This window comes from Hyperolius riggenbachi, chromosome 12, assembly GCF_040937935.1.
Source record: "Hyperolius riggenbachi isolate aHypRig1 chromosome 12, aHypRig1.pri, whole genome shotgun sequence".
NCBI classification, from domain to species: domain Eukaryota; kingdom Metazoa; phylum Chordata; class Amphibia; order Anura; family Hyperoliidae; genus Hyperolius; species Hyperolius riggenbachi.
The window spans coordinates 219968036-219982251 of record NC_090657.1 but is presented as its reverse complement, the minus strand read 5'-3'; the positions used below and the strand labels follow the sequence as shown (position 1 = coordinate 219982251).

Genomic DNA, 14216 nt, shown 5'->3' with positions numbered 1-14216 from the left:
GCATTTTTATCACTGAGGAGAGGGGACTGAATTCACACACAGGCAAGCCGATAGCATCTCCAGCCCTCAGCCTGTGACAATCAGAACATAGCTGCCCTCGTATCACAGGAAGCAATAATCATTCTGTTGAAGCGGTTTGCAGCTAGATATGCTGTGTAAACTATCTAAACCTTAGATAAAATCCAGACAAGTTAATTGTTGGCTGATGGTGTATAGGTTAAGGGCTCTGCCTCTGACACAGGAGACCAGGGTTCGAATCTCGGCTCTGCCTGTTCAGTAAGCCAGCACCTATTCAGTAGGAGACCTTAGGCAAATCTCTCTAACACTGCTACTGCCAATAGAGCGCGCCCTAGTGGCTGCTGCTCTGCTCTGGCGCTTTGAGTCCGCAAGGAAAAAAGCGCAATATAAATGTTATTTGTCTTGTCTTAGTTCATTTTTCATCTCGTATTCGCTTTACCAGCTGGAGAGCCAAGTTTGCAGATCACTGCACTCTACACGCTTCATGTGGTTGTGTAATGTCACTCACGTCGTAGCGCACACGTATGGATGGAGCAAGCAGCAGACACGGCGATGAAGCGTCACAAGGCAGATTCCGATAGATTCCAGCATGAAATCTCAGGAATCTGCCTGCAGTGTATGGGTAGCCGACAGATCTCTAATCAGATACAATGAGAGAAAGTGGTCTCGTGATCTAATCTGCCCATCATTTTTAGATGTATGGCTACCTTTTGGAATTCTCAGAACAAACATTCCACACAGCTGCACCTGACAAGACTAAAGATGTCACCACCTGTGAAATTTCAGGAAGTAAATCTGGGCCAGGAAAGATTTTTACAATGGCAAACTTTCTCCAGCCCCATAGGCTCTGATTGCTCCCACGCCACCGTCCCGCTCTGCTCACAGCTCCGGTACCGGGTCCCCGCACTTCAGTCAGTCGGTGCCAGTCTACACCAGAGAAGTGCGCCATTTATCTGGAGAGATACATGGAGGGCACACTTATCCGGCATAGACTGGCCCCGACTGATGGAAGTGCGGGGACCCGCTACTGGAGCTGTGAGCAGAGCAGGACGGCGGCGTGGGAGCGATCAGAGCCTATGGGGCTGGAGGAAGCCGCAAGGCAGCCCCAGGTATGTATAAAACACTTAGTTCAGCTCTGAGTTCCTTTAAGCACTGGCTCTGGATCCCATAGAGCCCTCAGTTCTCTTAGCCCTTATGCTAGATGTCATGATCCTGTGAAGGGTCATCATCCGGTGAAGTCTCATCTAGTTGCTTAGCTTATCCAGATATAGGATAATGAATGGCGGTACAAACCCTGCAGGAGCAATAGATCACAACTGCCCTGGATTGAAGCCAATACCCAGGTGCCAGAAAACGAGTACTGTACACTATTACAGATGGCAGAGAATCTGTCTAATAAAGGAGTGAACTGGAAACTGCCAACTCCACTGACCATTCAGCACCCAAATTAAACATTAGCCCACCATGCCCAGGACCATTTTGACAAAAATGGCCATCAGTTATTGGGGGTTGGAGGGGGGAAGGAGGGATTCTATTATGCTAATTGCGCCACCAGATGGCAAAAGTTGGTTAGCAATTCAAAGCATCAAAAAATTGATTCAGGCAATTCTCACCCTGGTTGAAGATTTGCAATTGAAGGATTTGCTAGCCCCAACTTCCTACACCCTGGCAAATTGCTTATTAACCATCAAAGCCAGTGATTGTTTAATGCCAGGTACATGCATGGAAACCACTTTTAGTGCCCAGTCACATGCTTTTGCGCAAGTGATTTTACTGCTATTAGAGTGGTAAAAAAAAAAAAGTCACTGGACACTTGCATGATTTCAGAGCGATCGCTGTCATCGCTTCTATGCACTGTACCGCAATCACTTCTGAATCCCTCCAAAATGCTGCAGGTAACATGTTTGAGATTGGCACCAATTGCAAACCGCTTGCAATCGGCGCCAATCACAGTAGTGAGAAAACACCATAGGATAAAGCACTAGCTATTTGCAGGAATCACCCACTTATCACAAGTGTGAATGGGCTCTCACCGTCTAAAGTGATCATTGGATTGTATCAGACTACCATATATACACAGATGACCCCAGCCATCCAATTTCCTCTCCCCAAGCTGGAAATCTTCAGTTCCTGATTCATTAGGATGCCTGTTGCTCATTCTCTCCATTGCGATAGCCTGTTTAGCAAGGAGCCCAGTAAGCATCTCTTGCAGAACCAGTCACCTCAAATGGTCAGCAAATTTATCTTTGGGCAACCAGCATCTTGTCTGGCTCCAGAGTTTAAATCATCCATTAGGATGAATGTATCCTGCATGCAAATTGTTGTACAGCCGTGTGCAGTATCTATAAAGACTGGTGACAGCATGGTGCAGTGAGGGAGACCATATACTCATAGGGTCACCGTTTTAAAGATCCAGCGTGCCTGATCTTTAGGTCTGGTGGACCATGCAATTTCTCATCAGCTGTCAAACTGATAGTTTGATATTTTCCATTCCAATCAATTCTACACAAAAATCAGAAAACTGATTGAACCTATCAGAGATCATCGATTCGACTGACAGAAAGTAGCATGGTGTACACCAGACATTAAATAATCTCAGGACACTTAGGGTGCCCTTACACTTACTCAAATTCCTGCCGACAGCAGATTCAAATCACTGAAATTATGCACAAACGCTGACCGATCGACTTCCATCCAAAAGCGATCGATTCCATCGATCTGTCCATGCGGAAAATGTTGCTCGATCGCCGGCGGGTTGGGAGTGCATCGATAGCGGCGTTCGAATGTCCGATACTAGCGGCAATACATTACCTGTTCCGCCGGCACATGTCCCTTTTCTGTGCTGGGCTCTGGCTGGCTTCACTTCCTGTCGGGGGAAGTTTAAACAGTAGAGCGCTCTACTGTTTAAACTTCCGATGGGAAATAAAGTGAAGCTGGAGCCCAGAGCAGAGAAGAGACAGCGGAGACTGGGGGGGCTCTCACCGGCTGGATCGGGTAACGTATGCTGGGGTGGTGGCAGCTCCAGATTGTGAATTTCATAGTAAAATAGATTCAAAATCTGTTTGCTGTGTAGACAGCCAATAGATCCCTCTGATCAGATTCCATCACAGAGGGATCTAGCCGCTGGTCGATATGGTGGCAATCGACCAGTGTATGGCTGCCTTGACAGATTCTCAGCCAACTTCCAGCTAACGTTTGTAAAAGGCATTTAGCAGAACAAGTCTACAGCTCAGCAGAACCCCTTTGCTTGATGACACCAGAGGACCAAGTTAGCTACAAGAAGAGAGTCAACTCCACTCATGCACACCATAGATTAAACTGAAGGGATTTGAGTCAAAAGGACAAAGACCCAATGACTTGAACGTTTCCCATGTCCACGCTGTCAGTTAGGAAATCTGATGCACTTCCATGACATCCACACCCAAGAATGGTCAGAGGGTACCATGAAAGCTAATCGTTCAGCAGATCAAGTTTCTATAAACTAGCATCAAGTTCCTAACGCTATACAGCTCATTCACAAACCTAGTCGCCATTCTTAGAAATAGTGTACGCTATCCAGGACACTTACACAGCTTAACTTACCTTAGCAAAACTTCACATCTGTGCTAAATTGATAATTGCACTCCCCTAATTGGGACATTCAAAAACTGTTCTCCATCCCTGTAGTAAGCGGGCAACTTTTTATTCTTTGAGTACTGAACAATGCACATTAGAGCATGGCTGTACAGACAACTTATTTGGTTGCTATGACAGCACACTGTTCTGTGTATAATGTAAGCTTTGTAGCACATTAGGTGTGCACCTATGCATTTTAAAGTTTTCCTATTACAGCAAAAATGTACACTGCTGTAGGAGTATCTTCTGTCCTACTCCAAACAGCTGTGGATAAAAAAAAAATTAAATTAAGATTTCATTGAACTAGATACAGCAAATTATTTTTGACTAAAGGGTTTTGATCTTATAGTAAGTTTTGAAATCCAAATGTGGGGGAAGGTTCAGTTAACAGGCTTTCATAAAGGTGTACATTCTGCAGTAGCGTTGGGAAACCCAGCTTGGGAACCAGGTCTATGGAGTCAGTACAAAAGTCATCTACCTCAGACTCAGTTCATGAAACCACCAACTCTAGGTACCCAAACATTGCCAAGACTGACCGCTCAACTCCACAGCCCTAGCCTGGTAATAGGAACCTTTATAGGAATAGAGGCCATTGGATAAAGGATTACTGCTCTGGATAAGACAAGCTGCCCCACCTATAATTCATTTTCTATATCTGTGCAAGCTATAGGCTTGCTATACACCAGCAGTTCTGGATGCTTGCCTGGCTTACAGGGGCGAAAAGAGATCATTTGCATAGTCAGTAGTGGTGCATTGTGGGTAACCACAAATGTTCACTTATAGCTGAATTATTGAAAATGTCCTGTTTTGAGGCAAATGTCACCAAGCATTACTTAGGAGGCCTTTTTGGTCTCTTATCCCCCTGTACATTCCTAGTGGTTTGGGTCACCCCGAGCTGCTTGGTTACTCTGCATTTTCTATACACCAAATCTTTATTTTGGCAAAGAAAGGATTAGGTTTATTTAAACTTTGTTCAGATCTGATTGGCAGTTCTTCAGGGAGTTCAAAGAGTAAAGTTCGGAATGCAGCAGGTCACTGCAACCAGAGACCAAACTCACCTACCAATCAGGTCTGACTACTAGAGTCGAGCAAAACTGACCTTTCCTACAGCAACTAATCTGGACTTACCTTTTACCCTATAAAGAACTCCCCGCAATTTTACATCTATGTCTGCCATAGCAACATTCTCAGCATTCACAGACAGTTAAGGTGCCTGTACACTAACTCAAATTCCCACCAATATACAGCAGATTCAATCATTGATCGAATCTGCTGTGAAATAGATAACGTAAACACTGACCAATTGACACTCATCCGACAGATTCAGTCGATCGGTCCAAACAGAAAATTTTGCTCGATCCACCAGTGCATTGCTAACATAGTTTGAGTCAGCAACAACCGATGCAGCATAGCGGCAGCAATATCCCCTTTCTGGCTGGCGCAAGTCCTGGGATCCGTTCCAGTTACACTTCTTCCAGCTGGCCTTCTCCATGTCTTCACTTCCTGTTGCTTCCTGACAAGCCAAACTTCAGAGCGCCCTCTACTGTTTAAACTTCTTGCCACAGGATGAGACCGGAAAAGAAGAGGACATGAGTACACTGAAAGTAGTGAGACTGAACTGATCCTGGGGTCTCGGACTGGCAGAAAGCCAATATTGCTGCTGGCTGGGGACCAGAGGCAGCGAGGCAGGCGGCAGCTTCACAGATTTTGAATAGATTTCACGCTGCAATAGGATTCAAATGCACTGCGTGCAGTGTATGGCAGCCAATAGATCTAAATTCATCACAGGTGGTGACATCTAACATTCTGCAGAGATCACTTGCATGTACTAGTTTACTCAGAGTTCTAAAGCCAGTACAAAAACCAGCTCATCTCCCAGAATGCTCTGGGGAGGTATAGAGAATAAGCCTCCGTGAGGACAGAGCTACATATCAATATACAGCAATATGTAGCTATAGGAAGCTTTCCTGAAGAGGAAGCCATGATATTAAACATAAGAGGGTATTACTGCATTCTATTACATGTCATTACAGTTGCCCTTTAAAGGGAAGGTTCAAGCAAAATAAAAAAAATGAGTTTCACTTACCTGGGGCTTCTACCAGCCCCATGCAGCCATCCTGTGCCCTCGTAGTCACTCACTGCTGCTCCAGTCCCCTGCTGGCATCGGCGAGCCGCATTGCGTACATTTTTACGCATTCCCGCTAGTGCAGGAACATTAACACACATTTTTACGCATTACTGGTTCAATGCGTAAAAATGTACGCATTGAACCAGTAACGCGTAAAAATGTATGTGTTAATGTTCCTGCACTAGTGGGAATGCGTAAAAATGTACGCAATGCGGCCCGCCGACCTCCGAGGTCGGCAAGCTGCCAGTGGGGGACTGGAGCAGCAGTGAGTGACTACAAGGGTACAGGATGGCTGCATGGGGCTGGTAGAAGCCACAGGTAAGTGAAACTTTTATTTTCCTTGGACATTCCCTTTAAAGTCAAACACTAAGTTTACAACTAAATAGAGCAAATGGCTTAGGAATCTCAATTCTATGAACACACAAGTTCCTGTGCTGTGTCCTGCCTTCCCCACCTCTACCTCTACTGGATCCACCTCTTGTGTGCCCGTGTCCCCCCTTGTACCTTTAGTATCCTCTATCCCCTAAACTCCTATGTCCCATGTAACCCCATGTCCTCAGATGTCCCCCTGCATCATCCTCTTACCTCTAGCCCTATGTTGTGATGTCCCCCTAAGCCACCCCCCCCCCCCTGCCATGCTGCTGTGTCCCCTGTTCTTCGGCCTATGGGGGAAGTAGTGTGGCAACTCTTGTTTCTACTGGAGCCGATATTGCAGGCAGGATTATAGCTGTTATTGGGTCAATCTCTGCTCTCGCTGAGTAGCAGTGAGTGCAGTGATAGGCTAAATAACAGAGCTTTAGCCCTACCCTGAGACCATCAGTTACAGTAGAAACAAATTGCCATACTTTTCCCCTTACTGCAACTAGACCTTACTTTCGTGGTAGGTTTTATATTTTGAGCATACTCGAAATTCCTGCTAGGGCTTACTATCAGGGGATGCCTTAATTTCAGGGAAAGAGAATAGATAGGACATGCTTCCCTGGGTGGCATTAAAACCTTCAAAGCTGCAGGCAAAAGCATCTGCCATACCTGAGATAACTACAGTACCAATAGTTTACTGCTCAACATTTCCACATGGTTTTACATCTATAATGAACCCCAACCTGAACGGAACGCAGGTTATAAAAGTAAGCAATAAAGTTTAAACACTGAAATTAAAGGCACGTTTATTTGCCCATATTTAATGCAGGTGAGGGGGCATTGGTCTGGGTGAGTTCAATTTCAAAGGAAGGACGGTTGGGGGCTAGGATACAACTTTACTGTCTTGACTAGCACATTTCTTTTTTAATCTTAACCTTTTCCTTAGAGGAGAGGAGCCCTACACTAGTAAATACACAGCATACATCATGTTTAAAGTTTAACTGTGGCATAAAATCAATTCTTTAGTTTTATCTGGTAAAGTAGTAATAAGGATGCTAACCAGGCAATCCAAGTTAAAATCTATTACTTTTCTCATTTATAAAATGATCATTCCCCAGTTTACTTGACTCTTATTTGGTACGTTGCTGCACAAAGGAAGTTGCAGGTCCTGCTGGGTTGTCTTTTTTTGCTTCTTGATTTCCCCTCAGACTTAACATACATAAACAAAAATGACAACACAGCATGCCCTGCAACTTCCTTTTTGTGTACCAAATAAGAGTCAGGTAAATTGGGGAATGATCATTTATAAAGAAGAAAAGTAATAGAGATTTTCACTTTTAGATTGCCTGGTTAGCAACCGTATTACTTGTTTACCAGATAAAAATAAAGAATTGATTTTTTTATTTTATGCCTGACAGTTACACTTTAAGACTTCCTATGCTATTAATCACCTCCAGTCTTGCATTGCATGAATTAACACAGCTCAAGGAGACAATCCATGCTTACATAGCCTACACTGCTGGAATAGAGTGCATGGCAGCAATACTCCATACATATAGTACTCTGGCTGGCATACCAGCTTTGAACTCTGGTTAAGCACACCAGGAATGCTGACAGCTTTAGGAGATTGTTAATAACTGCATAATAATTGCATAATAACACAGCAGTTTGTCACTACAATATCATTGTGTGCTTGGAATGCTTTGTCACTTCTGCTTTATGTACACCATTAAGAGAAGAAAGGAGAAGAGACATCAAAGGAGAAAGATTGAGAAAAGAAAGAAATGAACAGTTCTGCACCATGACCTGCAGTATGAATTAAGAATATACAGGCCATCCTGTAATCACTTCAAATGCTGCTTGAAGCAGTCAGTTTATAATGAAAGCTCTGCAGCTCACATTAGGCCCAGCACTAGAGTGCTGACGTCACACCCGGCTGCAGACGGACGGCGACCGGTCTACACAACTAAGTACACGTCAACCAAACTTCAGGGACCGCCCACTCCCCTTCCCCCATTGGTCAGGAAGTCTGACAGCCCGCACGCCGATTGGCTGGCACGCCCGTCGCTTAGGACACGTGACCGGCTCTACTGCTCCCGGATTGGGGGGCGCCTCCGCAGGTAACGCAGCATCCCCCCCCCCCCTGCGCCCCGTTTTAGCGTAGGGGCGCGTTAGGCCTCAGCGTTGCTACGGCTTTCCCTTCCTCCCAGCCCCGCCCCTCCGTCCCCGGGTCACTCACAGAACTCCACCAGGAGGTACTCGTACGTCTCCAGCGCCTCAGCGAAGTTTGCTTTGGTCAGCACCAGGACGCCGTTGTCCTCGGCGATGTCGGGCCGGGCGAGGACGGCTGTCAGTAGGACGGAGAGGGCGAGGAGCACGGGGCGCTGCATGGTGACAGGACGTGGCGCTGCGGTATCTGAGTGTGAGGGAGGCCCGCTCTCCGCGCATGCGCTTTATATCGGCAGGCTAGCGGCTCGTGGTGCGCTGTGACTGGGCCGCGCGCCGCTTCCTGCCCGGCCTCTCCGCTAGAATAGGACGCCGGGCGCGCGGGAGGCGGGAAGAGCGCTGATTGGCTGGTCTGCCGCTTACTCGCTGAGGGAATGACTGCGTGTCGTATAATGAGCAGGGGAGGGGATGCTGGAGTTCCTCACATTACCCCCTTTACTGCGGGATGGACGTGACTGGGGGAGCATAGACACCCCACTGACACCTCCCTCCCCCAACAACTGTGTGACGCGTCATTAACAACATTCTCCTCATCTGCTGGTGGAGAGCAGGTTACCCCTAGCAACCTATTCCCCTCACACACAGCCTTCAACTGCTGCTGGAAAGCAGGTTGCCCCTAACAAGCAATTGCCCTCACACACAGCCCTCATTTGTTGCTGGGGAGCAGGTTGCCCCTAGCAACCAATTTCCCTCACACAGCCCTCATCTGCTGCTGGGGAGCAGGTTACCCCTAGCAACCAGTTCCCCTACACACACAGCACTCATCTGCTGAGGACCAGGTTACCCCTAGCAACGAATCAGCAGGCAACTTCCACAGGACATGTCCACTTAGGGCTTGTTCATGCTGGAGGTGTTTTTGGATTTTATTAAAGCGACTGATTTTTCAGAATCGTCCTGAAAGCGCTTACACCATGCTATCCTATGCACTACTTCAGATTAGGGCAATCCATCCGCTTTCGCGCTGCAAGGACCATTTCCGGGCGATTTTGCTACATTGGAAGGTATAGGAAAAATGCAGAACGTTCACAAAATCACTTTGTGCACCGATTGCGTTTGCGTTTTTAACCGGATCAAAGAGTCCACTTTCTGACTGACGTCAGGAAGTGAAAAAAATTGAATGTCTCTGCAAAAACGCTTACCAAAAACGTCAGAAATCACAGGGAAGGGAAAGAAAAATTGCCCGAAAAACGTTCAGCGATCGGAACGCAATGTAAATGAGGCGTCAGTCTTCCTTTTTTTAAACATCTCAAATAGATTTTTAAGGTAGAGCCTCTGGATGGGGGTATGGGAGAAGAATAAGGGCTCGTTTCCACTAGTGCGGCGTGCGTCTCGTAGACGCACGCCGGCACTGAGCGGGTGGGCGGGATCGCAGGCGATTCCCATCAGCCGTGCCATGCACGGCTATGGGAATCGCAGCCTCCGCCGCGAATTCTGTGGGGGTTTCCGGCCGAATCGCTACTGCAAGCGATTCGGCCGGCGGCGCCGTTGTCCCCTATGGCAGAGTTTCCCCGCGCGATTTGCCTGCGGGGAAACTCTGCGGATTCGCGGCCGTTTCCGCGAGAGTGGAAATGGGCCCTAAGATTTGTCATTTCGACTTGCCAAATCATTTCTGTCCTTAGAAGTTGTCAGCTGCAAATGTTTCATTTTCTTCCCTGGTCACTCAGTCTAAAGCTTCATCTACACGGGTAGATGAGGCTGTGATCCGGCGGCTCGATTAGCCACCGGATCGCCTCTTCCGCGTCCCCGTGCGTGGCCGCCGCGTCCCCTCTCGACGCGCGTGCACCGCATTCGATTCCCCGCCGGCGCCGCTTATCTTCCGCTCGGTTCCCTGCCATTGTCCCCTCGCTGGGAGCGAGCAGGGAATCAGCAGAAGCAAGATCCGTCCTGTCGGATCTCATCAATCGAGCCGCATCAGTGGCTCGATTGATAAGGAACATCGCGGCCGCATCTACGCGTGTAGATGCGGCTTAATGACAGCTAATGTGCATGTGACCCTGTTTTCTGGAAAAGTCAAAGGAGTAATCAGATAGACTAACAAATTCAGAGATAATAGACAGACACCTTGGGGAACAATGGAATAGCTGGGTTCTGCCTGGAGTTTTTGTAAGGCTCGGTTCACATTTGGCACCCGCTGGTCCGGCTGCACTGCAGCCCAGGGCAGATGCGTTATTCCCATCGGCTATATGGGGGAGAGCATCTGCCTTCCTGGGATTATCCGGGACTGCACAGGAGTGCGGGCCACTTACTGCCGCGGATTTGCTACAGCGTGACAAGTGTGAACCTCTCCTATTCATAAACCGGCAGCCGTTCATTTGATGAACTTACTGATTGATGCTGTAAAACTGTCAGGAAATACTAAAGGCCAGTATTTACGCTGCATTGATGTCGTCCGTTGGGGATTGGGACCCGATCCCTTAGGCGACATCGCTAGGCTGAGGCTGTACAGCTGATAACGCGTTTGTTTGTGACCGGGGAGGTGGCGGGCTTACAGTGCTGTGCAGACATGCAGCGGGCCGGGTGGATCTAGGGGGGGCTGCTGTACACATGCTGGATTATTGGTCTCATCAGCCAAGTTTAATCTAGCATGTGCAGGGGCTTTGCCCTGGTAAACATGATTAGGGTGCCCATACAATTGCTTGATTTTATTTTTTTCAGCAGATTCAGTAATGATGATATGACCTCTGCCTGAATGCCTGTGACCCGACCACATGTACGTGGTCACTAGTGATGGTCAAGTAGATGCAAATAACTTCGAGTTGATGCAAATTTATGCACATTTTATGCAGCTTGAAAATGAACCAATCAAATCCTGCTGAGGTAAAATCTGGTTGGTTCATTTTCAAGCTGCATAAATTTGCATCAACTCGAAGTTATTTGGGTCTACTTGACCATCACTAGTGGTCACGTAACATACGAGTCACAGGATATAGACACCCAGCAGCAATGGAGAGAAGACACAGGAGGAGTGCGCTGGGTGACAGGTGAGCGTACGCCCTGCTGCCAACACTCTGCACCAGGGGAGGGAGGAGCACACTACATGGATGGCGGGCAGGCGGTTATGGCTCCTTAGATTTCATGTTGAACTCTTATTAAAAATCTGTGCACAGTATGTGGCACTAATAGATCCCACTGGTGGCCACTTGTAAGTGTATAATGCTGTCCTCAATTGTGTATCAGCAACGTGGGGAACAAACACTGTACAGACAAGCTGAGCAGAATATTAGCTATTCTATATCTATAAGGATGTGGGATAGCTATTATTAACCTCCCTGCCGTTCTAAAAATGTGCTGCGCATGGCAGGGAGGGTGTTTTTTTTTTAAAGCATGTAGCTAGCCTAGCGCTAGCTACATGCTTCCCCCCCTCCCTGCGGCATCCCCCCATATGCGCCGATCGCCGCCAGCGCATATGCCCATCCGTAAATCCCGTTCTGAACGGGATTTCCATGAGGGCTTCCCCCGTCACCATGGCGACGGGGGCGATGACATCATCGACGTCGTGACGTCAGAGGGAGTCCCGATCCACCCCTCAGCGCTGCCTGGCACTGATTGGCCAGGCAGCGCATGGGTCTCGATCATAAGTGACACGCAGCTAGCAAAAAAAAAATGATGCAAATTGGCCCAGCAGGGCCTGAGGAATCCTCCGCGGCAGGTTACCCCGAGTTGAGCTCGGGATAACCGGCAAGGAGGTTAATTATTAATGCCACAGTAAATCGCTAACAGACGAGCAACACACAGCCACCATATCTTCTTTCCTTCCCCTCCCTGCTCATTATCGTCTTCCACCCTCAGTGATCAGTATAGTTTGTTGACTATTAATCTAGCAATTTCAAGAGCGTAGACAAGTCTGAGAACCTCATCCCCAGAGGAAATATTAAATATTGTACAATCTAAAGATGGCCACACACCATACAATTTTTTAAATATCTGTTCAATTTAAGAATTGCGATCAATTTTTCTGACTGATTGTAACATTTCAAAACTATGACCAATGTACCACACACGTATGTTACATTTTTCCCCAATTATGATAAAAAGGATTGGAAACTCTGACAAAATTGCTAGGGTGTGTGTATTAATAAATCGACAATCTAACACACACCATACAAGAAAGATTGAAGAAAAATATCTGGCATTCCGGATCATTCAGTCGAATGAAAAAAACGTTCGATTTTTTCGGGAGATCCGATCGTTTTTATCGAATTGCCGTAAAATCGGGTCATTTTATTCTATCGTGTGTGGCCACCTTTAGTATGACTAGGAGGAGTCTTTACTACGTTAATGGATGCTTTAATTACATTTAATAAAAATTGGTCAGTTTGGCAGAATATGTATGGAGACATGAACGCCTAAATCTGATACTGGCATAATAAAAAGATTGAATAGTAAGACATCCTATATTATTATTGATTTATAAAGCGCTAACATATTCCATGGCGCTGTACAGCGTAAGAAACAAAGATGGGGTATAATTATACAGACAACGGTATACACAAAATATACACACTGGTACTTAATGCAGAATTGGTAGACATAGAATTTACAGTGATGAGTGTAACATGATGAATAAAATGTGTCACTAATTCCAAGATACAAAAGGGTGAGAGAGCACTGTCCTTGCAAGCTTACAATCTAAGGGACTGTACACACTGCTGCGCTTGCTCTGCGTTTTTAAAATCAAATGCGATTTTGAAATCGCAAAGCCTTCATGAAAATAGAGAAATCGCCAGTGTGTACAGGCCTTCACGATTTTCATGATTTTTCAAAAGACCTTGCGATTAAAAAAATGCATGCGATTTTAAAAGCGCAGCAGTGTGTACAGGTGGGCAATCTTACAATGTATGATCTTTTAAAGAGAACCCGAGGTGGGTTCTAATAATCCTATTAGCACACAGAGGCTGGGTCTGCATATAATGCCCAGCCTCTGTTGCTATGCTGTCTCCCCCAGGCCCCTCCCCCTGCGCTCTCCTGTCCCCCATAAATCACACAGCCGTGCTAGCGACATCGCTAGCAGGCTGTTTACATTTGCACTGCCATTCAATGCCGCTCCCCCCGCATCCTCTGTCGCCGCTCCCTGCTTGCGTCCCTTCCCTCCCCGCTGATTGGAGGGAAGGGATGTAGGCGGAGAGTGGCGCTATGGAGGAGGCGGGGGAGCGGCGAGAGTGACAGTGCAGATATAAATAGCCTGCTAGCGACACGCTGCGTGTCGCTAGCACGGCTGTGTGATTTATGGGGGACAGCAGAGCGCGGGGGGGGAAACAGTATAGCAACAGAGGCTGGGTATTATATGCAGACCCAGCCTCTGTGTGCTAATTGGATTCTTGGAACTCACCTCGGGTTTTACCGAAAATGAGCCAGTCAAATTAGGATGTGTGCTTGCACCCTTAGGCCTGGAACCCACTAGAAATCATGGTAGCGCTTTAAAATTGCCGCAGCACTGTGTGCAGTGATTCTTAGGGCTTTTGCGATCACGATGACCCAATTTTTGGAAGGGCTGTACAGTGCTTCCGTTTTGCGCTTTACAGTTATTTTTGTTTGGTTTTTGTAATAAAACTTTATTAGACTTACCAGGTGTCCTTCTGTCTGTAGCCCCGCCCCTAAAGGTAGAGGTCATGGGTGCTTCTCTATGACCAATCAGAGAAGCGTCTGTCACCTCTTCCTTTAGGGGGCATGGCTATGGATGGAAGAAGGAAGTACAGAGACCAAGTAAGTATAATAACGTTTTTAAAAAAGCAAATTGATTGACCCCTCCCCCCCTTGGGCTGTGCGACGTAGTGTGCAGCGCTGCTGTCCAAATCCATTGCATTCCCGTTCCTGCTGTCACAGAGAGCGCAACAGTCACTGTGAACGTGGTCTCACAAACTCTTCTGGG

At 47.0% G+C, this 14216-nt stretch overlaps 1 protein-coding gene across 1 annotated transcript in view; it reads right to left on the bottom strand.

Moving 5' to 3' along the window:
* The window catches only part of P4HB (prolyl 4-hydroxylase subunit beta), a 37990-nt gene extending 29359 nt beyond the window's left edge, over positions 1 to 8631 (bottom strand). Inside the window, exon 1 of the mRNA XM_068263208.1 lies at positions 8361 to 8631. Within this exon, the coding sequence (XP_068119309.1) occupies positions 8361 to 8511 (151 nt within the window). The 5' untranslated portion in view covers positions 8512 to 8631. The remainder of the gene's footprint in view (positions 1 to 8360) is intronic.
* Positions 8632 to 14216: the final 5585 nt, after the last annotated feature.